The sequence below is a fragment of the Neltuma alba genome, unplaced genomic scaffold, assembly GCF_004799145.2.
Source record: "Neltuma alba isolate B1F8T4 unplaced genomic scaffold, ASM479914v2 tig00003585_pilon, whole genome shotgun sequence".
In the NCBI taxonomy this organism is placed as follows: Eukaryota; Viridiplantae; Streptophyta; class Magnoliopsida; order Fabales; family Fabaceae; genus Neltuma; species Neltuma alba.
This window is the reverse complement of record NW_021633341.1, coordinates 1-27400: the sequence shown is the minus strand read 5'-3', so window position 1 is coordinate 27400 and position 27400 is coordinate 1. Positions and strand designations below refer to the sequence as shown.

The window sequence follows — 27400 nt, the reverse complement described above, 5'->3', positions numbered from 1 at the left end:
CAAGAGCTTAACAATGGCCAACCCTGGCCACCTATAGCCGTGAACTCTGCCATATATTTTTTGTGCGGTATTACAACATATTCCTCTGTTTTTAAGGTTTGTCTGACTTTTATTTTAATTCTAAATATACGACCTTAATCTATTTTATTCTCACATTTATATATTTTTTTTCCAAAATAGTATTTATAATATGATAATCTAGCTAATACACTTAATTAACAAGAGATTTTAGGAATGATACCCTCTATTTCTTACAAATAACTAACTATTTATTTATTATCTACTCAAATTAGTCAACTAACTCTTATATTTAGGAATGGAGGTGGTATTACCTCTAATTTGTTTCTAATATAAAATTCCAATCCATTTTGTCTATAATATTTATTTATTTTTTTTATATAGTCCTTATAGACTATAGTAGTTGTATATTTAAAGGTTCAATCAAATTATAGTTTTAGCTAACATGTATTAACAGGGTATTTTAGAAAAGACAACACATAATTATTATAAATAACTAATTCAATAAACTTTCTTAATTTATTTAGATTAATTAACTAACTCTTATATTAGAGATGGGTGTATGACAGGAGAGTGTTTAGGTTCATGTAACAGGAATTAGTTAACAAAGCTAAGTTAGTTTTGACACGTGTACAGGCTATCACCATTTTTGGGCGTGTATCATCCAACAAAGCTCAACCGCCTCTTCCCCCCTCTCCCCTTTTCTAAATCCCTGTGTGCGCGCGTAATGATATTAGAGCCACGCATTAACATGTACATTCACGTGTTTATAAATGTTTTTACTCTGTAATTACATGAAGAGCTCAGTAAATGGCGAATTATTTTGGCGTCGAACAGTTTGAATTTCAACTAATGACCCAGAAGATGCCACGTCGTAAGCCGAAGGAACTGCGGACCAGGGGATCAGGTATCCTTTTAATTCATATATTCTGGTCTTTTGGTTTATTAGTGATGAGCAAATATTCAATTTTTAGTGACTTCCACTGATAGTTGTTTATTTCCGCGTATGCTTTTTTTTTCTTTGTGTTGCGCTAGAAGGTGGGTTTATTTATTTATTTATATTATTTGAAATGTTTATCAAACTAGAGAGCATTAGATCAGTACCATAGCAAGCTTTATTGCGGTTTAAAAAACAATGAGCCAGCTGATCAATTTGATTAACCCACTAATTCCTGTTCTGATTGATTAAACAATCGTTTCAGAATGAACCACTTCAAACCAATGTAGTTTTGGAAGTAGACGAACAGATAACCTAGAAATGCATATATCTGCCTCTATATGACTAAAAAGAAGCCGATATATATAAATATATGTATTAGTTTAAAATTTAAATCTGAAAAGGATGTTTCTAATTTGATATCCTATATATACATGCAGAAAATTAGGGTCAATTCGTTTAAAATAAAAATAAAAATAATTTTGAAGTCGAGAGGTAAAAATGAGATGAAAATAATATACATTTAATTAATTTTAATTACAGGTAAATTATTTTTAGCACATTCACCGTCTCTACTCTTTACATCAGCTCCCAACAACTCCTTTATATTTAGGGGGTGTTTGGTATTCTCAAAACCGCGGTTTCAGAAGCGCTTTTCCGCAAAACGAGGTAACCTCTCACATATTTACTTGTAATCCGTAAAAGCACTTCTGAAATCATGGTTTGGTTTCTATCTAAACACTCCTCTTATAATAAATCAAAATATATTTTTTTAATTTTCAATGAACTGGGTTTATGACGGGGTCAGGATTGTGTTTTTTTTTGGGGGGGGGGTTATATATAAAAGCCCTCATAGGACGGAGGCTTCAAAAGTTGAAGAAAACGAAGATTATGATAGGGCGACAAAAATTAAAGTAAGGTGTTAATTAATAATGATGCATGCTTTTAGGCTTTTTAGCATAGTTTAAGAATAAAGAAGGCGGGATCGTTTCCTGATGCAGTGAACCTCACATGGTTTTATGTAAACAGTGAACACCCACCATCACTCCACACACACACACATGCTCTCTCTAGGGAACATAACAGATAACACGCACCACCAGATCACTTTCGTTTTATTGCTACGCTCTCTCATCCCCTTTCATACGAGCTAGTGCTTCGTAAAAGCTCCTTTACTAACTTTAATGATCCATTCTACTTGCTGGACAAAAAAAAGTGGAAAGTGGAAACTATGGATGCTTGATCTCTCCTAATTTTAATCTCAAGCCAGCCCGGGATTAAATGAGGATCATATATACGGGGTTGCTTGAATTAGCTTATTTTAAGTGATTTTGTACTGTGCAAAACAAATATACGATGGAAATTTTATTTCATAACGAGCAGAATTGCTTTTTCTAACTGATTCTATGTTTTCCTATCAAATGAGTTAATTAATCCAGGCCTGATCTCTTTTTTCCTATTAAGTTGTCAAATTTCCAGGCGACTCAAGTCCTTATTAATCACCCTGCAGGCAATTGATTCCTCTTTTGCATTATTATTTGGGCAGATTTTTATAATTAAACAACCATGCCCCTGTAATCTCAATTAAATTGCCAACCAGTTAGTTATCAGTTATAATTTCGACAGAAATTACTCCTCTGGTCCTTAATATACGACTCATTTAACTAATTTGATTAAATTAAGGAAGTTAGGTAAGTTAGTTAATTATAAGAAATGTGACATGTTTTCCTAAAACACCATAATCATTTTTCTTAATACCCTTCTCCCTCTTCTACTTAATTATGGTTGAAAGAGTATTCATAGAGTTAATTTAGAGAAAATTGATAAATATGAGAAATGAGTTTTATATTTAGGACCAAAACCAACTCAATAATTGAGTCCTATATTAAAAACAGGAGGAGTATTATTTCTAACTAGTGCTAACCAACTTTGACCCAAAAAAACTAGTGCTAACCGGCGTAGGCACCCAAAATTTCTATATCTATATGCGCGCGCGTGTACACACACATGTATACGATCTTCCAGATTCATCAAGATCAATCCGTCTCTTCGACTCGGTCGTAAGACATTATTAAAACCACCAGATTGAGAAACTTTTCGGTCGAAAAAGAGGCTTTATCGTAATTAGTCAATCCATTGATTAAAGGTCCGTTTGTACAGAGGGAAATGGAGTGGAAAGGAAAAGAGCTCAGTTTAAAAAAAAAGAAGTGTTGACCCCAAAAAAAGAAAAGAAGAAGAAGTGGTATTTAATTATTTTAATTAATTTTTCTTAGTCTTTCATCAAACTTTCATAATTTCATCTTTTTAATTTGTTTAAATTCAGAATCATTAAAATTTGTCTATAATTTCTTTTTCTTCGATTCTTCCATACCTAAGCATAGGATAAGTGTTATACGTAAACAAAGATGGTTGTGGCCCTTGTGGGGATCTACACCACCATAGAGGAAATGCTAGCGACCCTCACTTTCCAGTTAAGTACATTGTTTCTAGCTGGGCCGATTTAATTTGTTGTTGGGGTTTTATATATTTCTCTTTAAATCAAGAAGATTATTGCCTCCTCAAAAAAGTAAGCACGAAAGTTGTTGGAGGCATATCTATGTACACGGCCAACTTTCTATTTTCAATATTATATCACATAGTCCATCCATAAATAGAAAAACAGACCATCTATATAAGTTATAGACTAATAAACAATGACTTGGTTCACGCCTTGCAACGTTTCCAGTGGTAACATAATTTTGCCGATGATATATGTCTTGTCATTAATTAGTGAATATTGCACAGATCGACGTTATATTAAGAACTTGTGCGTGCATGGACAAAGACACGGAATAAGGAAAGACGGAGGATATCTGAGATAACGTGGTCGACCCTCCCCTTATAATATACAGCCTTTCACTTTCTTCTGCAGGCCAAGCCAAGGGCGGATCTTCTAGGTTATTTTTCTGAACTTACTGTTTTTCACCTTCTCACCAGAGTGGTTTAAACAATATTGCTTTCACATCTTCCAATGCGAGTTTTTAAACACGATTCTTCGCAATCCTTTTGCCTGTCAGTGTGGGTATTTATATGTTTAATGGACCTATATTGAGATCCAAAAAGGAAGTTCCAGAACATACACTGCTTCGTTAAAGGGAACGATATCTGATACTATTATCTCTGCTGTAACGGTGCCTCTAACTGGCTCTTGGAAGCGCCCTAGGGGCCTGCCATTGAACTTGGTCTGTTTGAATTGTGACTTAATATTTTGTAATGGTGGGCCCTGTATATGGTGTTTGAATTGTGATGGCTATTTGGCGTGCTTATGCTTATCCATGCTGGTTCAGTTGGGACGGGTGATAATTAAATACTTTACTTACATAATATATTATATTGATATTATTATCTCGTGTCAACTAAACATGAAGGGAATAATTAAAAAAAAAATACCGAACCATTGTATTTTTATACTGTGAATTAAAAAGCACAAGTACAAATCAATTGCTTCGCTTGTAAACCGCTTAATAAATTTAACGAAACATTCATAACACGTTTTTAACAATATTCTTATTTATTTTCCTTTGGACTTTTCTATCATTCTCATCTCTACCCCGCTAACTATATTCTTATTAATAAAAAAAATCGTGCTAAAAAGTTGTTAATTTTTTTGTCATTTAACTAATTTAAATTAATTTCCTATTCTCATCGGAGTTGTTAGAGTTTATAAGACGCACTTTTGGATTTTGGTTCAAAATATTCGTTTCTGCCGGGGGGAAAAAACAATGACAAATGCAGATTGAGTTTTTTTCCCCCCCAGAAACGATCTGATTGGTTGGACTTTGCAGCCCAGATTTGGCCCAATTGAACAGAAGAAAGCGGCCAAGCCCAAACAGACTAGTTTGAATGGGCCTGTGCCGCATTCTGGACTAACCCCTCATCATGTTTTCCCCATCGCTCATGGGTTTTTAGGCTTTTGCCTTCTTGTGTACGGGAAAAAACCCACGCTTCGCCTCCTGGTTCCGTGGCTCGCCCTTGCCCCCACGGGTCTCTTTTTCCTGTTCCTGGACGAGCTCCAATCAAACGGAAATAATAGGGAGCTCCGTAATCTTTTCCCGACGTCGTGGACCCGTCCATGGCTTCCTCACTCCACAGTTCGATCTCTCTCCTCTTCATCGACTTTCTTTCCGATTCAGATCCAGAAATGTGGTCACAGTTTGGTCCCCAAGACTTGCCACACATGATATGACCACCTCTCTCCTTCTCCTATGTCGACAGAGTTGTCCTCTGTGATCTGCCATCTCTCGCTTATGCCAACATCGTCTTCTTCAAATCCACAGGCAATGTGCAGGCGGAGGAGGACGACAACGAGCCCGAGGAGAAAGGCCGCTCTAAAGGTTCCGAAGATAGATTATGAAGGTTGGTGTCATCAGGAATGTAAGATGAGATGAAGCGCTAGTCACGCGAGGCTGCTAAGCGTAGTCTCACAAGGTTCACTTTTTTGCTGACCTTATTGGTCTCGCATTTTCATTTGCTTAATTTGATTTTGGCCACGTTTTGACGCTGAGTTTTATTTTCACGAGGGATTTCCTATAAATTTTATATTACAGAATAGAAGAGAGGATAGTGAAGCTGGAACTCGGGTGGAAGTTTGGTTTGTTTTTGAGAGGATGGGATGTGCAAGTTACTTGGAAAGTCTGCAGATAATTCGTGGTGTTGAGTCAATAGCATAGCATGTCGAAGAAACAATCGAAAGAAAAAGGATCATCAGTAAGTCCTTGTATTTCCTGTCACTAGCTTCTTCGTTACACAGCAGCAATTTCTATGTTTCTATTTCCACTAACACAAGTCTTAATGGCTAATGCCATGGCCTAAGTCGTTTAACACCAATGATTAGCTTGACTCTGGCTGGACTGTCTAAGATTTAGAAGATTGAAAAAAAACAAAAACATTATTCATATCTTTGCACATTGCATTTTTATATGATGTTATTTCTTTGCCAATTGCAACTATTTGCTGGTATTTATTAACAGTAGGTTGGGAAGCATATATCTGTAGAGGCAATTATCCATGTCATGATATCAGACACTTGTGTGGAGCTCTCCACCTGAAAGCCGTAGGCTTCCAAGTATAATTATCTGAAGAACGTGCTCTGAAGCGGATCCAATCATGGAGAGCAAGCTCCATGTCATGAACTTTGCTTCTAAGATCTTCACAACAATTGGCATGCATGCTATAAACCTCCCTAAACTGATACCTGTTACGGTGGCAGAATTCACCGAAATAAGTTGTGTTCACATACTGAATGCGAAAGCCATACGCTGCAACTACGTCTTGATTCTGCACAATATACGAACAGAGGGACCTGTTGACTCGTGAGTTTGGATATAGAACCTTCATGAAATTAAAGTACTTGAAGAATTCAATTGATATCGCTGTTGATTTCAGGAAGAAAAGTCCCCCATCTTGCACGTTACCTCCCCTTTGCTCATAACTTGAGAAATCACACGAGATTGTGAGTTCATTTTGGGGATGAAAGTGTAAAAGTGGACTTCTGAGCCACATTACATCTGCATCCTGCAAAAGCAAGACTCCGGAGTTCAAGCAGTTCAAGTTCAAAGGTAATTGTCCTAGAGTTATCAGTATAAAATATAAGCATAGTAGAAGAGTGCGACTTCTCTGGGGCTCCTTCTTATTCTTTCAATATTTTTCTTAATTCGCGTCATTGAGTTTCTTACTATTTCATTCCTTCAATATATTCTTCTATATTCCAATAAATTTAAGTATTAAAAAATATGAGTATAATTTTCTATAAACTTCTAAACTATTATGTTTTCCAGTGCATGCCACTCAGAAAAGATATATAGTTTAACAAAATAAATGGAGAGAAGTAAGTGACAAGAAGATCGAAAATCTTACCGTGAAGATAATGTTGTAACCCAGTTCAAGAACCTGGAGCAGAACGTAGTTTCTTTTCCAAATGAACACATTGTCATCTGGGCTTGTCGTGGGTTGTGCAATGATGCGAAGATAATGAGAAAAGATGGATGGATAGAAGCAATAGGGATGCAAGGATCTGCAATAGTTAAGTGCTTTTGCGTCCATGGGTATGATCACTAGGTGATTCAAAAATCTCTCTGTCCCTTCCCCAACCTTAAAACTTCTTAGGAAAACATCAATGATAGATCCAGGGCTTGCCCATGCTTCATCTAGCATTGTGAGGATCACTGTTCTGTCGGGCATGGTCGCTCTTGTCAGAACTTGATCCAGTTCTTCTCTTTCTGAGTGTGACTGTTTGGAAGGCAGTGTCAGGTTTAAGAACAAATCAAAACATACCAAAATGTTGCGCATTTACAGGTGTACATCCAATACGATGGAAATTTTATAGGTGAATAGTTGTTTTCATTTCTTGGATCACTGTTCTGTTCCTGGGATTTTATGTTACAAAGCTTTTTCGTTTTATGTTCTTGCGTAACGAGAGGAACAGAAATAACAGACGGAGCAGATTATGATGCCCATGTCAAAATAAGGTTATAACTGTTCTGCGCTGTCACGTCTCAAAATTCCACTCTATCTCTATTTTCATCGTTGTCCAGCAAAGCTTTCGTCTAACTTTTTGTTTCCTCTCCTCTTCTTTTCTTGTTTTTTCTTGCCAACAGGCTTTCATCTTCAAATAATTATTGACCAAAAAGTCCAAAAAAAAAAAAACAGAGCATATAAAAGCAGTGGTACAAATTCACGAATCATGTGGGAAAAATGCAAAATCAAATATGAGAAAACCCAGAAAAGTATTTAGATAGCTAAACAATAATGCTTACAGTTGGTCCCATTCAAAAAAAATAATGCTTACAGTTGGAGGCTTGAGCAAAATCCTTCTCCGACTACCACTTCGAACAAATTCAGAAGAGTGAAACAGAAGGAAGCAAAGGAGGACGATGAAGAAAGCGGCAGTAAGAGAGAGAGACTGCCATCTTCTCAGTCCCAAATCTCTCATCCTTCCCAAGGCACAAATTTTTGCAGACTTTTAGGCCAAATCCGTCCTTTGATGGCTGCAAGTTTAGGGCTTCTTTCGTTTATATATAAAGAAAAGGGACGCCATTGAAAAAGAAGCCAGTGGACTGAAAGGAAATTCCTTTCTCCTTTACCCCTCATAAAGGCAGAATGAATCGTGGAGATCTTGAAAAAGGAAAGGCATAATTCATTTGGATTCACTTCAAAAAGATAGCGCTTATAGTGCCCACCCAATTAAGCACTTGGCGCCCGCCACGCTCCTGAAGATTTGTCATTCATTGATTGTCTGACCGTAATACTGTGGATATAATTGGGTAATAACTTTTTTTTTTTTGGGGCCAACAGGGCAATAACTAATCTTTATAATTTCCAATCTCCCTAGATTTCTATTATTTCCACTTTTTGTGCAACATAGATTTTATATTAAATTTCACCTTTTTCTTAGAAAATAATTAGATAAGTAAATAAAGAAACGTATCTTTTTAATTCTTTCTGTGTGGAGTAAGCTTTAATTTCACATTTTTTTGGGTCAATTTTACTTATAGAAATGATTAAATTAAATTATACATTTTTTAGCAACAGCAAATAAGAAATCACCTTACCTAACATAGGTAGTACTCAAATTGTTGCGGAAAAAAATATAAAGGAATATCATACTGACAAACATCTGGTCCTTATGCTTTATTCAGCCCTTTATTTGGTCATTATATATATATTCCAATTAAGCCTTTGATGTCAAAATTTGTTGTATCATCGTGTCCGGAATTAAGTTGGCCGAGACAAGAACACGTATCAGCAGTCAACCCAAGAATAGATTGAATTTGAATCAACCAAATGCAGCTAAACATCAACAATCGACGATCTTTCCCTAATTTATCACAAAACCATCCATACTTCGTTGAAGTCGCAGATCAATCCCGCATCACATCGTTGATTTTGTAATTGGAAGATGATGCATGAAAACGACAACGCCTAATGGCGAAGAAAACAGGAGTGGAAAATCATCCAATCAATGAACTGAAAAATCAGCTTTCTCAGGAATACATCTTCAAGGGTTTCCCCCAGTTTGGCATTACTTGATCTGAACTGAGAGACGGATAATAACATACAACAGCGGCGTGTAACTTTATACTATTCCTTTGAAAACAAAACGGCCTTTTCTACCAGCATCGACACGAGACAAAGGAAAAGCTCATAACAGCTTTCCCTTCCAGATTGCAACTACACACACTTGTATCTTTCCCTTCCAGATTGCAACTACACTTGTAATTTGTTCATTTCATGGAAACGAACCTTGCTGACTCACAGTTGAGAACGCAACCACAGGTCCAGTTGAAGCACAAGCTTATGTCATGTCCCGCTGATTCTTACAATCGCTTCTTTTTCTTTTTTCCTGATTTTGCTTTCTGATGGCCCCTCTTGAATACTGCTAAAACTTCAATGCTGTGTCGAAATGGCAGATAGAACATATTACCATGCTTGTTTTACTTTGTTCATTTTTGTGGGGAAAGAGAAAGAAGGGGAGGGGAGGGAAAGCTATACGATTAATACTATAATACCATCTAAGTTGATGAGTGCGCATCACTGCAAAGCATGCATTTTTCAATGGAAAAGGGAAGTGCACTACCTCTAGGAACCTAAACAAAACAATAAAGTAGTAGTTGCGCTTCTTAAAATTCCAGCTTCTCAAATGCTTAATCTAATGACTAAAGTCTATGGACATCTCTCAGGTGGCAAAAGGTTTGCATTCAAACTTCTACCCAACCAACAAGCCAAGAGAATATTCACCACCTGAAAGTAACACACACACTCTCACTCAATCAAGCATCCCTGATGCATGTTAAATTTGCTTCAGTTTATTACACATATTTGGGCTAAATTTTATTTTATTAAAGAAATATGGCTTAATTCTGGGCTTTATGCATGGGTTTAACCACTACTTGACTTTTTTTTTTTTGGGTACAAAAAAGTTTAGATAGGCTTGGTCCCAAGAGCTCACTAAAGCCAGAGTATGCTTCTAGTCTTAGAGAGCGTTTACAAAAGTATTTACAGATCACTCACTAACAAAGTTCTTACATCATTAGCGGGGTTCAAACTCACAACCTTGTGATTATAAACCGACTCCTTACCAATTGGACTAACTCTTGTTGGTCACTACTTGACTTTAATAACAGATCAAAATGAATGCAGACTTAAAAAGCCTACTGGACTATGCCCAAACCAAGCCAGATCCACAACAAGGTATAGTTCCAAAACATGTCTTTCACTTTCATAAAAGATATGTTCGTCTACCTCAATAATTACTCAACCTCAAAATTTCCTCGTCATTCAGTAATTTTTTCTTTCCTTCTTTTCTTCTTCTTGTTCTTTTTTGGCTTGGGTATGGACAAGGAAACTGTCAGTGCAATCCAAATTGTTTAATATAAATAAATAAAGGAAACTGAGGAGTGGTACAAAGAAGGTATACAATAAGTACCTTTGGGTGCCAGGAAAAAAATTAAAACCATGGGCTTTCTCCAAGTGCCACGCCTTACTAGACAACAATGCCTTGCAGTCCTGTTGACAGCTTGTTGCATTAACATTAGATAACTAAGAGAAAGGTCGAGCAAGCTTACCAATAAAAATTCATGAATGTAAGTACCTCTTTGAAGCTTTCCCATCCACAACTTATATATATGAGGGTTTGTGGCAGTGACTGTGTGGTGTTATCCTCTGGTGCCTTGTTTCCAACCTGGACCGAAGCTTCCTTAGCACGCAAAACCCAAGGTCTTTTCTCTTCCTTGACTCTTGAGCTCGAGCTGCACTTAACTTGAGTCAGTAACTGGCATATGGCAATACTTTCAATATGAACAAGCTTCATAAGTCTACTGAAAGAACAACCTTTCGGATGATGACAGCACTCTACGCTCTATTGATGATATATTTTGCAATGTATCAACAAGAGATGCGTCTAGTCCTTTCCTGGGAGGATCAATGACAACAACATCTGAGCCCACAAGCCAAGAAAGAGGTTCCTATACAATTTGCAAATGATTCATGAAGTCAGTTTTGAACAACACATGACCCCGACAGAAGCTACAAAACTTCAGGCTCTCTCTTTCTCTCTTGTCCTTGGACATAACAAGACTACATGAAAATATCTACTCAGATTGATGCAAGAAAAATGCAAACCATAATTTGTTTTAATCATCATACTCATATAAATTAGAACACTTAAATTTCGGGAGTTGATAAACGAAACATATGACAAGGTTTTAGATATCCAGTACTGACTTTTGAAGCATCAGCATGATGCCAAGTAATGCTACTCTCAATGGTTGCAGGCAAGCGATCAACCGTCTTCTCGAAAGACAGTTTTGACTCTTTGTTAATCTCAATGCATTTTACAGATCTGCAAGACAACGACCAAAACTATATATTATCCTAATAAACACAAAGTAACAGTCTAAAATGGATTTTAGAAGTTCAAAACCATCCATATCTTGCCTGCACTTCCTAGTAGCCGCTAATGACAAACCAATGACCCCAGCCCCAGCATATAAATCCGCAACAGATGATCCATATGGAACATACTTCTGCAACTTCTTAAGCAAGATATTGAAAGCCTGGAAGAAAGAAAATCAGGCCAAAGTGATTAGGATTCTCTTAGGCCTCAAGCAACTTTAGATTGGTGTTGCCAATTAATATTTTGCCAATTTCTTATAAGAATGACCACCCAAAGCTCATATGCAAGCAACACAAAAGCCCAAAAGTCAGTAATTTAGACAAGCAAGGCATGAAAAATTTATTGCTTTCATGAATAAGTAGATGGTGACTCTTGGTGCAGAAAAGTATAGTGGACACCAAAGTGCAAACATAAAAGCTTGTTTTCAAGGATCTAGCTTCTCTTCCCCATCAATTACATGCATTCGCTGATTACAAAATAAATTACTAGAAGTCACTGAGTCAGGATCTTCACCCGTGTGTTTGCCTGGCCAAAACTGGAAGGAGCCAAGGACACATCAATGCCACCAACATGTTCCCAAAAATCTCTTTCTCCAAGAAGATGTCTCCATCTATTCCCAAAAATGATCTGCACTACCAAGGAAGCATCCAAAAGGCATGAATCCCGTGAAAATGGCTATGATGCATGTGTGAAACTAGACCAGATACTGTCTAGTAAAAATTAAGAAAGGTCTACACTTCGGAAATTCCAAGCAAATATCACATGCACATGCTACAAATTACAATTGCGCCTGAAACAAGTATATATCCACATTATTCTCATATGCCTCGCGTCTACATGCTATCATTTTCAAAGAAATGCCAAGTTCCAGGTCCAGCATCATTTAGTCACAATGAAACAAAATCTGATAATGAGATCTTGGTCCTTTTTCACTGCATTAAACTAGGACAACAGTACTATGTTCCGGCAAGAAACAAAAATGTTGACGATTCGGCCATAACGCAACAACGTGACTTTTAATTTAAAGCATGGTAAAGATAATATATGGCATCCAAAGCCATAGGATACGCAAAAGGGAAAAGCTCTTTTAAGTTATTCAATGTTTTACAGGAACGAATTTTAATTGAGCAAAATAAATTCAACAAGAAATAGACGTAGTCCCAACTTCAGCAGACGTCTTCCGATTTCATCAATAGTCATCATTTTGTCTCAGAGTAACAGTATAAACTCACATTGTTTGTGGAAGTCTGGAAATTGGCCCACACAGAGTGAATTAAATGGAAACTGCTCCTTGGCCCACCATTTCTCCATAGAAACTGCAATCAATCACATCAAATAATCACTTTGCGTGCGGGCGTGTGCGCGCGCGCGAGAGAGGGAGAGAGAGACAGAGGGCTAGAGAAGAATCCATCTTGGTCAGAGAAACTGATAGAGGAAGAGAGGGGGGAAAAAGATGATGCCCAGCTTACATTTGCCAATGCAGTCAGTTTGTCCGACCTGGGTGAATTTTCGTTTCTTGAATTCCAAACTAAAGTGACCTGTACTTTTCCTGAAATAGTTTAAGTCTATAGATTAAATAATGGATAACAATTTGAAAAGGAAATGCCAAATTTTGCATTATTTTGAATAAAGTCACCGTTCTTATATCTTTCTGCGGCAGGAAGAGATGTGTTGTAAGTTGTAACGGCCATCTGCACACGCCCGTCAACGATTAACTTTCAAAGAATTGACAGCTTAAATTGTTACGCCAATTCAGCATCTACCGTAGCCAGTTTAATAACTGTTCACCTGAACGTATCGTAAATCGCCAGTACCCTCATCTTCATCATATGGCTGAACTTCCACCTCAGTAATACCTGAAAAGCATTGAGAACAGATATAAGCAACTTGAAAATCAGCTAAATGGACATCCAGTCGACTATGACAAGGGAAAACCTCGTTTAAGCAGGTCCACGGCAGCATTAATATTAGGATGATGAGCTGCGTAAGGAAGGCATGGGAATAAACACGTTAATAATGTCCATTAAGAATGTTTAACCAAGAGGTGACGGCAAAGCAAAACGAATAAATCAGGTTCACGGACCTTTGCAATCCGGAATGTCAACTACGTTATGAGTACCCTCCTCATAAAGTCCGATGAGAGGGTTCGTTGATGAACCGCGCACGGCCAGTTTTGCACGGCATCTCCAACCCCACTTGTAAAAAGCATTAGAATCGATAACAAGTGTGAGGAAGGAAAGAGGAAATAAAAATTGCAAGAATTTTGTTAATGGAGCGAATGACTAACGGAAATACCAGCTTGCAACTATCAAATGTGAAATCCGAAACTCCATATTTTTCAAAGAAATTGGCGGCTTCGTCGACAATAATGGGATGATGGAGATTGAGCTCGTGCGTGCACCCTGAGCAACTGAAAAATCACAACTGTGAAAAAATTCCGTATTATGAGTGAATTTAAGTAACAGATAATGGAGGAAGAGAGTAAAGCGTACGATTGAAAGTGCGGGCAGTGAAGAGCACAAGTGAGCGAAGGCTGTGAGGATGTACTAGAGCTTAACGGCAAGGTTAGAGAAGAAGGAGGCGGCGGCGAAGGGTGAGTGGGCAAGGCAGCGGTAGCGTGGCAGGTGAAGAGAGGAAAGGAAGGCCGGGTTGAGACAAGGAAGAGGCTCATACCTCCGTCGTGCCTGAACCTGAAGTCGCCTGCTTGAGTTGCAAGGCGGGAATGGATAACGGTGAGCAGGACACGCTGTATAAATATTAAATAATATCCCGTGGTTGTTTTGATTGTTTCAGGCTTGGGCTTGGACCAGGCCCATCAGTGAATTAGGGCTAGGCTGGCAGCAGGTTTATTCCCTAGCCCATCAACGATTAGGGCTAGGCTGGCAACAGATTTATTCCCTGGCCAATCAACGAATTAGGGCTAGGCCGGCAACCGATTGATGCCCTAGCCCATCAATGAATATAGGGCTAGGCTGGCAACAGATTCATGTCAAGTCCTCAACGCTTGGTTTTTTCATGGAAAAAAAAAGAAGAAGAAGGACGGTGTACTTGTATCTTTTTCAGCCTGAAATGCGCTGTCATCAATAAAACAAACTGGCTTTAAGAAAGAAAACTTAAAATGGCTAAGCTAATCGATCGAAACAAAATTTCAGGCCCACAATTTGACCGAAACAAAATCTAAACCCGAAAAACCATAATAATAATAATAATAATAATAATAATAATAATGGTGGATATTCTGAATTTCAAATCCTTTTTGTTTTATAAATCATATTAAATTACAAACAAATCAGCAAGATATCATATATATTAAAATCATATGGCTACTAACATCACATATTACAGAGTACTTTTAGCAAATCAAAAGTAAAATGTCTGGCCCAAAAAAAAAAACAAAAGTAAAATGGGGGATTTACGCTATATTTATTGTATTTTTATTAAAATTTTGAGCAGCTTAAATCTCGAGGTTTTATTATTTTATATCTTTTGTATTTATTAGAGAATAATACGTTTAACTCATCAAAAAAAAAAGGAGAATAATACGTTTAATACATCCTTTTCGACAGCCATGTTTAAAACAATCAGATGAAAAAGTTCTAGCCACACCCCACGAAAATTGGTCGCGTTGTCCAATGTCCATTAAGTAAAACTTACTCAAGGTTTTCATTAGAAAAAAAGGAAGAAAATAATTATTTGAGGCAAGCTTGCGTGCTTTTGAAACACGCAGAGAAACCTTCAATGATTAAAACAAATAAACAATACAGCACGAAGTTTGAATATGTTCACCGATCGACTCATCCGGCTGCCTGGTTGGCATCGGAAAAGCATTAATAATAATGCTTTCCACATCACCTGGCTATTAGCAGAAAGGAATATTAGAGTTGGGGGGAAAGGAAAAAAGCAGAATTTATACAAAGTTTATCAACATCAATAAATGTATAAGCGGAGAATGATCATAGTATCATGCGCCATGACCGTAGTCAACCAGAAATGCTGCTAACTGCTGTTGATTCTCTATAATAAAGATAACAGCTACCTCAAAGGTCATCATTAGTTTTACGACTGCAAGATCAATCATCAGTACCAAAGTAGCGATCACCAAACTCGCCCATTCCAGGGATGACACGGAACTCTTCGTTTAGGCCAATGTCAATTTCAGATGTTACAATTTTCAAGGACGGAAACCTTTTACACACACATTTGATTCCCTCGGGTGCCTGATTTCGACAAGAGTCCATTAAGATCGGGAGCTGGAAGAAAAAGTATAATTATGATCACATCTATAAAAATGGCATCGAAACTCACAGAAATGAGATTCAGGAATATTATGTGGGATTCCGGAACTCCTTTCTGAACGAGTAACTCAATTGCTTGGCTCGCTGAATTGCCTGCAATTCAAGTTATCAATATCAGCTTTCAATAGCCAGAACAGTGTAAACTTTCAGTGCTTTCAGTAACCATTACACATTTAGGCCCCGTTTGGGTGATAAGTCACCCAAACACCCACTGGTTTTGGGCAAACCGTGGTTTTGAACCAAAACCAATCCAAAACCATGGTTTTGGAAAAAGCAGAAATTTTTTGCTTTTGAAGGAAAAAGGGAGAGTGTGAGAACTTATAGGATATGTATCTTATTTTTTTTTTATAAATATATTTTTTTATACATATTTAATCTTATATTTAAAAATATATATACATATTAATTATTTATTAATTATATTATCTTATGTATTATTAATTATGTTAATAAAAATTATATTATTAACAATTTTATTCCTTCAAATTAAAATATATCATAAAATCTATTTTTTCTGTAATATCATATTAAATTATGTCTTTTTTTAGTAATTTGTATATATAAAAAGTGCTTCTGATAACAACTATCCAAACACCTCTCACTTCTCAAAATCACTTTTCATAACATTTATTCTTTCCAGAATCTATTCTCCAGAATCACTTTTCTAAACCACGGTTTGGTTTCATCCAAACACACCCTTAGACGGGAAAGATTCTAGCAAATCGACTATCCACAACTGAAAATTTCATGCAGGTCAATAAATTAAGCATTAAGCCTAAAGTCAATCGTGAAAAAGTTAGTTAATTCACTGGGTAATATCAACCAGATTATCGAGATGAATGAAATTAAAATGTGGTCTTTATTTGCTGGTCGTAAATATCGCAGGAGGGAAAGCATACACAAATATGACACAGTAAAGGTGGACAATAAATAAAGGAAGGACGTTTCAAATTATCGAGAGTAGAAGAGCACCTGTAGCAAGGACAGGGTCAAGAAGCAAAATATGACGTTCTGAAATGTCCTTGGGAAGCTTCTCGTATATTAACTGCTCAGAGGAGCAGAATATTCACAGTTAAATATGAATCACACGTGTACAATTTTAGAACCAATATAAGAGACAAAGTTTAATGGAGGTCAATTTGACCAAAAATGGAGTTATTAACCTGTTTTCCATAGTCCCCATCTCGGTGAATCAAGATTTTCCCAATTTTAATACCTTTGCAACATGCACGTAGTGCATTTTCCATGCTCTCACCACTATCATGCCAAAAAAAAAAAAACAAGGAGAAATATTCATCTCTAGAGGAACTGCCTAAACAGAGTGCAACAGCGAATGATTCTAGCTTAGCATCAAGATTCAAAATGCACCGCATGATTAACACACTAACAATGAAAACCCACGATTAATAATCTAACTGCATACAGGAATACTGCATATTACCTGCTTAGTTGTATTTCTATTAATAGTGTATCATTTAGATACTGGGTTGCAAAATTAATACTCAGTTCAAAGCTCACCTTCGAACAATTGAAACACCACACAGTTTCTTGCAGAAGTCAACTCCAGTATAGATAGATCCTGCAAAATAAAGTGGAATTCTAAGTCTACAGATGCTTGTCATATATGAAAATTTACAATAAAAAGATTGAAAGAATGTAGATCTGCTTCCATTACATATTAACTAGAAATGTTGCTTTGTTCATAGCATCATTCCCATTTCCAAAGCAAGAGAAGAAAAAAAATGAGACAGAAAAACTTCACATGTGATGGCAAAGATGCATAATTACCTGTTGGAGTAATTACTTGCTTTTCAGTAAACGGCAAATGACCAAGGCCATGCTCAACAACCTGATAATGAAGATCAAGAAAGGCAGTCATGTCCTGTGTTCTGAGTATCAAGGAAGCGAAAACCAATCAAGAATAAAAGTTAGGCAGAGCTATGAGGCATGGAGTACCAGCCGTATAAGTCTATCTGAGTAAAAAGCAAAATCATGCTTTGATATGTCTCGATCACGAATCAATGTATGCATTCCTCGAATCTGAAATTTATCAGCATAAATGGTGAATGATCAGATAGAGATGTAACAACTCATTGCAGCATCTTACCGCTTGTAAGCAGGAAAAAGAATTGCGACCTCTACCATTAACTACTATCACCTACGTTCCTTTCATTCTTGGAACCAGGGAGGGATTTTTCACTTTCTTCAGTCATAATCTATGCATCTATATGATGTGACTTTACCCTTTCCGGCGACAGCACATGGCTTCTGAAATTGATTACCCTAAACTTCTATTTTCTTTACCTAATTATGACAAATCCAACTCCGATTTAATCTTACTTCTTTTATTGTTTATCGTAGAACAAGTAATTCTGCACCCCGAAACTACAGTTCCTTGTATAAACTCATCAAAGATCTGACAATGCAAACAAGTAAAGCTTAAGAATCAGAACATATTCTTTTCCTTCTACACTCAGGAAGAAAAACAAAATAGGAATACGATTAGTGATAATTCTTTAATATGTTCTGTAAAAGAGGCATAACAGTCTGCTTCTGAGGGTAGTAAGGATGTCTGAAAGTGATGAATAAAAATTGGTCATTAAATAGGTGATGCTTTCACCCTCGAAGCACATCACTACCTGGAATGTTGACTGAATAACATACAGATTAGAGTATATCTTGCACAGATTATGTTGACCAAGTTTTGTCTGATATGTTGTACAATCAGATCAATGGCAACATGATTATCACTTCCTCTCGTGGAATGATCACATCAGCATACTTCTTTGATGGATGAATAAAATCATCAAAAGAAGGCTTGACAAACTTTGCATACTGCAGTGGAAAATCATGAATCAAAATTTGGGCACCTTAGGCACAATAAATTGTGATTAATTCACTTTCTTGAGGACTATGAAATTATGGTTCTATTGAGATATTTGAATTTTAGAAAAATCAAACAATTATAAAAAATAGAAGATTCTATCCCTGGCAATGGCAACAAAATACTAATTCAAATACTGGGCTTACCTGTTCAAGAACAGAGCTTACATCCCTACCTCTTTCAACTGTATCACGCCTAATTCTACGAGCAAGTCTTACATCCGCATCTAGAGGAAATTAATGAACAAATACAATTTTACCGAGAATCAGACAAATCAGTGGTTTTATCATTACCTATAAAAAGAAAAGGAAAAGATTTGAATTTTTTTGTTTATTATTCCAAATACATAAGTGATTACAAGGACTCTTCATGAGACAAGGCCCTATGATCTAGCCAATTGGAATGTGAAATAAAATTGATGGTAAACTTAAACCTTTATAGACTCGGAAATGCATCATGACAGTTATTAACAGAGTACGATACGAAGCATTCTAGGCATTAATGTCCACACATTTCCGAACACAAGCCATTAAAGCATGAGCCGAAACCATGCTCTGCTATAGCAATCAAAGCTTATATTCAGGTTCATCATTAGGAAGTAGGGTGGAAAATAGAAATGGATCAAACCTGAATCAACAAAAATTTTCAGGTTCATCAGATCACGTACACGATGGTCATGGAAAACAAGAATTCCCTCTAATATGATGACATCAGAAGCATTGACCTATCAAATAACGTCAACTAAACTTAGCAAAGCAAGGGAAAGCAAGAAAACGAAACAGAGATCCAGAAAGCTAAAAGGTGAAATGAAACAACATGATAAGTTATTAAACTAGTGTGCCAATAAAATATGGCAAGAGATCAACAAGTGTGCATCGGTATATGTCCAATATATGTTAAGTCATCCTGGTGATTTGACAAGTGGACGTCCAGAGTACAATGGTCATAACGAAAATTTATACACAATTAAAGACTATAGATAATTCGAATTGGAATGAATGAAGGAACTTTGCGTATTCCATCGATGAAGGAAGATTTTTTTAGAGTCAAGCCAAGCAATTTGGGAAAGAAAAAGGCAATTGACATGCTTAAACATCTACCTGCCCCAGAACTGTAGATATCATATTTAATATTTACCAAATGCAGGCATATCCTTCAACATGGGTTTGACTTGATACCTGCCGAAAACTATCAGTAGAGCGCTGGTGCTTCTTAAAGTCATAAATTGGGACTTGGACGCTGTGGCCGCCTAGGAGCTTTCGCATGCAATCTAAAAGCTGCTCGGTGTCAAAAGCGTCTAAGAGGAAAACCAAGGGGTAGTTACCAATTAGCAAGGGATGGAATCAAGAAGCCGGCTTCTATCAACTAGCAGAATAACAGAAAGCCAAGTAGTTGAATAATTCATACAAACTAAACACGACCAATGCTAATAACATACACACACACACACACACACATATCCGGTATGACAAATATGTATATACATATATAGATTACCGGGATGATCAAAATTGTACTCATGCACACGTTCCATTTCTGAAGGCGTCAAACCACGATAAAATGAAATCCTAAAAACCACGCAAATCAACAGATCAGAAAAGTAAAAGCTTTAGAATATAATTTTTCTCCTGTGTGATAAATATCAACTGATTAGTGATTACCAAAAAAAGTTGCCAGGAAAGAAAGCCAAGACAAAACCTGATTTGACGAGCACAACTCGATGATCGTGAAGCTGCTGGATAATCATGTCACATACATACAGTGTCTTACCGGAAGCAGTACCTCCCGAAACTCCTATACATTAAATCCACCGACACCGTAATGGAATTGAAATGAATGTGGCGCGAAACCGGTCACCACGAGAATGATTTTTTTTTTTTGGGGGGGGGGGATATCATGCATGGTTAAAACTTAAAAAGGACAATTAGTTTCAGAAACAACTGACGGAATTCTTTGCAATACGCCTAGAAAGATCAACACTCATGATGTAGCGAAAAGTATGAAAATTACCGATTACAAAGGCTGTTTGTGAGGAGAATCAGGGGCTAAGGTTGAGCAATCAATAGCAGAAGCAGAGAAACGACGGACAGGAGATGAGTATGAAGCAGGTAGAGACGAACTGCGACCATCAAGGCGTAGGCCGGAGAAATGAGCCCTGAAGCGGCCTCCATCACGTAGTTGATCAGACTCGTCCCTTCCGTGCATTGCCTCGCTCTCTTTATATCGCACTTTTTCGGTGTGGCTCGTACAGGAGCATGAAACTCTGCATTTGGTCACTGTTCCCTGGCGCTCTGAAGCCTGCCCTGCCCTTCGTTCTCCCACCCCCCCCCCCCAAAAAAAAAAAAGGATTTGCAAATGTACACTCGTCCATTTGCACAAAAATACCCAAAAAAAACACTCTCCTCTCCTACTCCTAATACTATATATGACTTATTTGTAATTTGACTTTTTATTTGGTTCTAATTATAAGACCCTAATCCATTTTGTCTCTTATATTTATGCATTTTTTTTCCAAGATAATCCTTCTAATAATGATAGTTTTAGCCAATATACTTAAATAGCAAGGATATTTTAAAATGACAATATTTATTTATTATAAATAACCAACTTAACTTACTTCCTTAATCTTCTCAATAAGTCAATTGGGTCTTATAATTAGGACCGGAGGAGTATATTATTATTATGGCGAGTAATGTGTTTTTATTGTATTATATTTTTTAATTGATCTTAGTAATCTCAATCGATGAAAGTAAAAATAATTTAATGACTAATTTTTAAAAGTTTCTTATATTTTATATTGACAATCCATGCAATGATGCAAAGAGCGACGAAAAAACTTTAGTTTAACTTATGAAGATAAAATTTTTAGATTTATTTTATTGTGGAGTTTTTTTTTTTTAAAAAAAAAACATTCTCCCATAAATCCCTGCAATATATATGCATGACAAAAGGATGTGGTATTGCGAACGGTCGACACGTGTGATAACTGACAAGTTACAATTACAACGAACAAGTGAGATTTATCGTTGGTCGTTATTGCGTTGAAGTTAACTACCATGAGGCATGGCGCGCTCTCATTAGATGTGGACGATAATATAACGTTGGCCCCAAAACAAGAAAGGAAAACAATCCAGATCCAAAGTTATCTCACAAGTCACAACGACTTTTTTATTCAGCTAGAGCATACCCAAGAAAACAAGAGGAAATAATATCTAACTCTGCTCTCAATTCTCGATAATCATACATAACACTCATGACTCTAAAATTAAAACCCCCGATTTCGTCCTCCTCAAACGCAGAGTTCCGCTCTTCAGATCCTCAGTACAAATAACAATGCAAAAATTAGCATGACGTACACAGTAAGCCCTTGTGAAGCTGAAGCTGCAGAAGTAGAAGCAGGGGAAGACGCTGACGACGACGACGACGACGAAGAAGAAGAAGAAGGCGTGGAGGGGGCATTCCCAGCAACTGTTGTAATCTTCACCTTCATGCCTTGTGCGCAGTGGCCGGCGGTACCACAAGCGAAGTACCTCGTGCCTGCGTTGTTCAATTTTACGACATCGTTCCCGCTGCTCATGGAGTTCACTGGATTGCTAATATCACAGCTCTTGAAGTCACTCTCACTTCCCAGTTCAACCACACTATGCAACCCAGAACTGTACTTGAAAACTGCTAGACAAGACTTGATGTTTTATGAATTTAATGAAACCGGGTAAAGGAAGAAGCTTTTAACGAATTATGGAAAAAAGAAACGTACCGAGTTGATCGCCGACCTTGAATGTTTTTCCTGAGGACCATGTGTTAAAATCTGTGGATTCATCCCAACCTTGGCTTCCACCAAACATCGTATTGAGTTGCAAAGGCTTCCTTTGCGAACAAAGCAGCGATCAATGCCAAGAGGATTGTGTTCTTCCGCCCCATGTTTTTCTTTCGTGGGTCTCTCCCTCTGCTCTGCTCTGTTCTTCTGTCTGGTTCGCTGGGTTGTGTTCGAGGATTAATGATCTCCAACTATTATACAGGCTAGCGGTAAGAAAATTAAGCCTCGCTGTCAACATAAAACAGTTTGTTTCTTCATATATCAGCCGAAACAATTTTAAATTGGGGTCGTTATAAAGTCGTGCTGAATTGTTAATATGTATGTGTATAACATAAAGAGTTCAGCTTAGTTGGATCAACATCACCTGGTCATTTCTTTAATTCCAGGCCAAAACAAAGGCAAGCTTCTTTTGTGGCTCACACTCTAGTTTCAGAATGTAGATTGCCCGCTAAGCAAATTCTGGTAGATACCAAGACTGCCAAAGCTTAGCGTTCAAACAAAGGGATCATACTTCTCTTTTAAGCATGGCTAGTCTGGAAACTCAAATTTTCAATTCAGACGACCGACTTATCTGGAAATTTCGATCAAAGCTTGTAAGGGGAGTAAGTTAATGTATAACGTGCATAAGTTTAGTTAGTTTATCTGATCTGACGGCTGGTTCATTAGTTGCATTATGGAAGCAGAAAGTATTTGTGAAGGAAAATTTTCATTTTCCTGCTTCGATTGGCAATCTATCTAATATTATTTATAAAAGAACGGTTTATAGTAGTATGACCATTTCTTTGTGCATTATCTTAATTTATCATATCCAATATTTTTTTTAAATTAGTTTTGTCTCATGATTCTGTGCAATCGCACAGGGTAGTTTCAATTTAGACATAGTTTTGTGATAATGCAGGGAGCATTTTAGATGCCAACTGGCTAATGAGATTCATTTTCTCAGCATTTACTTTGTTTTTTTATTAACCTGAGCATGAACTAGAGGTAGTTTAAGTTGAAAGCAGAGACAGCCTAGCCTGGGCCAGGAGTCCAACCGGATAGATGGGTTCTGAAGGCATCATGCCCATGCAAAAATGAAGTTGCTAAAGCCCAAAAAATAAATAGAAAAAAAGAAGAAAGTTGATCAGCAACTAGATAACTTAGATTTGATCATATAGATAACCCAATACATCGCATTTTTGTAAGATGTAGTAGTAGTAGTATGAACTTTTAAGCCGAGTTTTGCTGCATTAAGTATCAAACTGGCGCTTAAAGAATGCAAGAACCTCATTGTACACTAAGTCCCTGGCATTAAATGCCATGACGTAGTCGGCATGAGCATAGTCCTTAATGAACTGAACACTAAGCTTATCAACATCATGGAACTTGAGGGCATCAAGTAAGCTGTCAACACATCAAGACATCAGATAGAGCATCTCGTCCTCCATAGCTAACAAAGAGAGGGAGGTTATGGGGAATGTTGGAAAGGTATATAAGCGGAGGGAATGCTTCTCCATAATGCATTATATTGTTTGGTCTAGTCTCTCTCGTAGTTGAATTTCCGCCAGAACCCCATGCCTAACAGCTGCCACAAATGCTTGTCCTGTCAGTCATATCTGAAATTAATGGATATATAATAACCTGCACTGGCAAAGGTAAAATCTTACTCTGAGCCAAGTGGACCATGTTCTTTGTTGATGTCGGCTGGGGTTCATTACTCAAGAACAGATCAACGGTGGAAGAGTTGAGACAGCAATTTTTACCAGTCAGTCAGTTAAACAAGTCGTAGCAGTCTACTCCTGGGTGAGCGCAGAGAGCATTCACAAAAGCAGCAACAGGCAACCTAAACATGATAATGATTACATTTACATTTGATAAATGGGGTTTTCAAGTTGTAACAAGGATGGCTTCTAGTTTTATGGAGTAAATTGTAGTATTTTCTCACCCACGGGGATTAAACTCTGCCAGACCGAACAAGGTAGTGATCTGTTTGGCAAAATACAAGGAATAATACCATGAATTAGGAAATGTCACTGGTTTGCCTTTATGTCTCAAGTATTTATGGTTGCATAATAATAAGAGAGGTTACTGATGGTCTCCCCCCCCCCCCCCGGCCCTTTTTTACCTCACCAACGAAAGATTTCGCAGCCAAAACTCCAAGTGCGGTACTCATATGGCTCAGATAAGCAATGGGGCTCAACAAGGCTGCTGATCTCAGCTGGTTCACTAAGTTCCCTTCTGTGAAAGATGCCAAAGCTATCAAAGTTCCCTGGCAAACACGGTTTTCGATTTCAGTGACTATTCAGCTGGTTCTATTTCATACACAGGGTTTGTGATGCTGTACCTGAGAATGGCCGATGTAATTAATCTTCTGCTCTGTTTGGCTGAACACGTAATCAAAAACGGCTGGTAGATCATAGCTGACCAGCTCGTCCCAAGACCAATTCCAGAAGTCCTGTCATTTTCACCATTTAAAATCAAAAGGAAACCTTTTTTCCTGGAAAATTACAGCAAAAGAAAAATAAAAAAGAAAAGAAAGATAAAACAAACCGGGCTGGAAGGGTCCAGAGAGATATGTTGGCGGCTGTATCTGGTTCCTCTGGTGTTAACAATCCATACGTCGAAGCCATTATCAGCCAGAATGAAGGGCAAGCTTTGTTCCGGTGGATTCAGAAGCCATGTCATTCCATCCTGCAACAGCTCCAACGTTGTCGTTTAGTGATCATCAAGGCAGGCACGCGATGTTTTTTAATATATATTTAGCATCAGAGCCATAATCATAACTCCTTGCAACATAATTATTATGCTTCATGAAAGATGAGATTCGACTAAAATTGCACGTCGCACCGACCCATTTAACATTTGCTTTGCTGCTAGGCGTGGGAATCTATAGATAAACATAGAAGAAACTTGAAGCCATGATCATCTGTCTTCCACGAAGCCAGATGCGACAAGGGCACATTTGAAAGTGCGGCCATTTAATTATGGCAAGTGATCATTTATGTAGCATTTGTTGTAGATTATAAGATTCCAGCTTTCATTATTCTGCTTTTGAAATACAATATTCCGTACGAAGGAGACAGATTGCTACATGTCCACTTATAATAGCCGTTTGCCCTGCTTCCCTGCACATAATCAAGAGTCAAGAGTAACGGCTACCTAGTACCTAGTATGCATATGCTGATGATAAAATGTTATCCTCGAATTTCATGCCTGTGCTTGGAATCTGTCCTACAGGAGGGGGCAAAACACTTCTGAAACAGGATGTTAACAGAGAGTTACGGGATCAATGTCCGAAGATCCCGGAACACACCCTATGCGTCAAACATCTTTAGGCAGCTTAATCATGTGGTAGCTTAGGCGCTTGCTTACCCATCAAGGAAACGTTAAAGTAACCCGACCCGACACATGATGAGCGTCACTCGCGCTATGATTTATAGGCAAGGAGGGAAAAAGGGTAACCTAGAAAGCGACTTTAGAGCCATAGTGTAACGAACGCGGAAGTGGACCCTTTTGGTCACTTGGACCAAGCACAGCGTCAACTTCACGCAGATACATATGATATTTGTCTGGCTGGATTTCCAGTTACCGATACAAGTTATATCAGATTGAATCTGGAAGATGGATCACTGGGACACTTACCACGAGCACTCCATGTTGTATAATGACAGGCTGCTCGCTTCTTCGTCGCATTGTGTTCTCTTGCCTCTTCTCTGCCTTCTGGGATCCTCTGCAAACTAAGAATGTACCCATCCTTGGTTGTAACCTGTAACACAAACGTGATTCATTCTTTTAAGCATTTGTTAACCAAGTTTTAAGATATCATGACTCTGAAATCTTACTTTAAGTTCATGGCATTTGTAGCCATGCACAGTGACCGAAGATGCACATATGCCATCTGCTAGAGGCTCAGTTGGAGCAGAGAAAGCTCTCCCTCCTTGATGCCAATGCTCCACGAGCTTCAACAGTTATGAGTAGGACGCAAAGAGAGAAAGCAGCAAGAAAACCCATGGAGCCCTGGTGAGCGATGCTTGGTGCAGAATTGAGATTGAGGGGTGCCCTATATGTAGGAGAAGAAAGATGGGATGAAACAGAAAAAGAGGCACAGGATGGGAAACCAGGTTGGTTGCCTTGCTTTCTTTTTGAATCTCTTTACTTTTGCAACTGACTATAATATTTATTGGCCAAAAGTAAAACATTTGTTCACATTGTGCGGGACCCATTTAGGGTCTTCTTTCTCATCGATGAGCAAAGTAGGATCTCATGGACTTGGACTTGAATCAACAGAGTCATGCCAGAGCAAAGTCTGAAGCTCTGCTAGCATATGGTATGGGCATGGGTTTGTTTTTGATCTACTTTGAATTCTGCTTTGGGGTCCATCTTCCTCTGTTAGGACGAAGCCGATTGAGAAAAGAGACTCCTGTGCTGCTTCTGAGATTGATTACCATTCATCTTGAGAATCCGTGCGCTTCAAGTTCGAAGGAAAATTGATTTAAAGCCATATCTTCTTTTTATTCGACATGTAAAAGAAGTGCGCATTCAATTTGAATCACAGAAATAGTTCTTGAGGTGAGAAATAAAGTTCGGTCAACAGTGGAAATTAAGATATACTGCTTTCATGAAAGTTAGTCAAGACTCAAGACTGCTTAATTTCTGGAGTGTTCATTTTATACCGAACAATGGATGCACGAGCTTGCTTCTCCCATCGCAAGCTGGGGTCATATCGCGTAAAATGACTTCGCATTCATGGTCTCGAACAATGTTACAGTAGACGCAAGAAAATATTTTCCTTTTTTTTTTTTTAAAGAAAATCTCGATCTAATGAAGAATGATCTTGCTTAATTATGGCTTTTCTTAGCCATTCTGGTCCTCAGTCTTTAAGAGAATCTTTTTTTTTTTTTTGGCTAAAACATAGATATGCTTTTATTGAAATCACGTTAGAGAAACTATTTTTTTTTTTTGCTAGACTCAATCTGTTGGTGACAATTGTTCTTTCTCTTAAATCTATTGATTCTTTTATTATAAGCCTTTTCTTTTT

The 27400-nt window shown here is 37.6% G+C and overlaps 2 protein-coding genes, 1 long non-coding RNA gene and 3 pseudogenes across 5 annotated transcripts; 1 reads left to right on the top strand and 5 right to left on the bottom strand.

Moving 5' to 3' along the window:
• The first annotated feature begins 5033 nt into the window (after positions 1–5033).
• LOC114741944 (uncharacterized) lies at positions 5034–6382 on the top strand. The gene is made up of 2 exons (XR_003739812.1): positions 5034–5422; positions 5542–6382. It is a non-coding gene; the product is annotated as an uncharacterized LOC114741944 (long non-coding RNA).
• On the bottom strand, positions 5855–8218 carry LOC114741942 (uncharacterized protein At4g15970-like). 3 transcript variants are annotated; one of them, XM_028930192.1, is made up of 4 exons: positions 7782–8218; positions 6851–7222; positions 6409–6508; positions 5855–6296 (listed from the first exon to the last, which is right to left on the bottom strand). In XM_028930192.1, exons 1-4 carry the CDS (start codon positions 7923–7925, stop codon positions 6259–6261), a joined length of 654 nt encoding a protein of 217 aa, XP_028786025.1. In that variant the 5' UTR covers positions 7926–8218; the 3' UTR covers positions 5855–6258. The 3 variants fall into 3 exon arrangements, with proteins under 3 accessions (XP_028786025.1, XP_028786024.1, XP_028786023.1); XM_028930191.1 differs by having other exon boundaries at positions 5855–6271; XM_028930190.1 differs by having other exon boundaries at positions 5855–6508; positions 7782–8216.
• Positions 8219–9176: 958 nt separating this feature from the next.
• On the bottom strand, positions 9177–14101 carry LOC114741941 (uncharacterized RNA methyltransferase pc1998). The gene is made up of 15 exons (XM_028930188.1): positions 13880–14101; positions 13683–13797; positions 13471–13582; positions 13323–13367; positions 13176–13243; positions 13024–13078; positions 12857–12936; positions 12620–12703; positions 11901–12014; positions 11429–11547; positions 11216–11333; positions 10823–10956; positions 10584–10740; positions 10419–10498; positions 9177–9385 (listed from the first exon to the last, which is right to left on the bottom strand). Exons 1-15 carry the CDS (start codon positions 14056–14058, stop codon positions 9310–9312), a joined length of 1536 nt encoding a protein of 511 aa, XP_028786021.1. The 5' UTR covers positions 14059–14101; the 3' UTR covers positions 9177–9309.
• Positions 14102–15457: 1356 nt separating this feature from the next.
• Positions 15458–20752, bottom strand: LOC114741943 (uridine kinase-like protein 1, chloroplastic; annotated as a pseudogene).
• A 1124-nt stretch (positions 20753–21876) lies between these two features.
• LOC114741940 (mavicyanin-like) lies at positions 21877–22512 on the bottom strand (annotated as a pseudogene).
• Positions 22513–23502: 990 nt separating this feature from the next.
• On the bottom strand, positions 23503–26290 carry LOC114741945 (triacylglycerol lipase 2-like; annotated as a pseudogene).
• Positions 26291–27400: the final 1110 nt, after the last annotated feature.

Coding starts and splice junctions, on each gene's coding strand:
- LOC114741941 (XM_028930188.1), bottom strand. CDS start 14,058: ATGAGCCTCTTCCTTGTCTCAACCCGGCCTTCCTTTCCTCTCTTCACC. Junction 13,583..13,682: donor CATTTGATAGTTGCAAGCTG/GTATTTCCGTTA, acceptor GCTTTTTACAAG/TGGGGTTGGAGATGCCGTGC. Junction 9,386..10,418: donor TTTTTTCCTGGCACCCAAAG/GTACTTATTGTA, acceptor ATTTCGACACAG/CATTGAAGTTTTAGCAGTAT.
- LOC114741942 (XM_028930190.1), bottom strand. CDS start 7,925: ATGAGAGATTTGGGACTGAGAAGATGGCAGTCTCTCTCTCTTACTGCC. Junction 7,223..7,781: donor TTTTGCTCAAGCCTCCAACT/GTAAGCATTATT, acceptor CCTTCCAAACAG/TCACACTCAGAAAGAGAAGA. Junction 6,509..6,850: donor GTTACAACATTATCTTCACG/GTAAGATTTTCG, acceptor TTGCTTTTGCAG/GATGCAGATGTAATGTGGCT.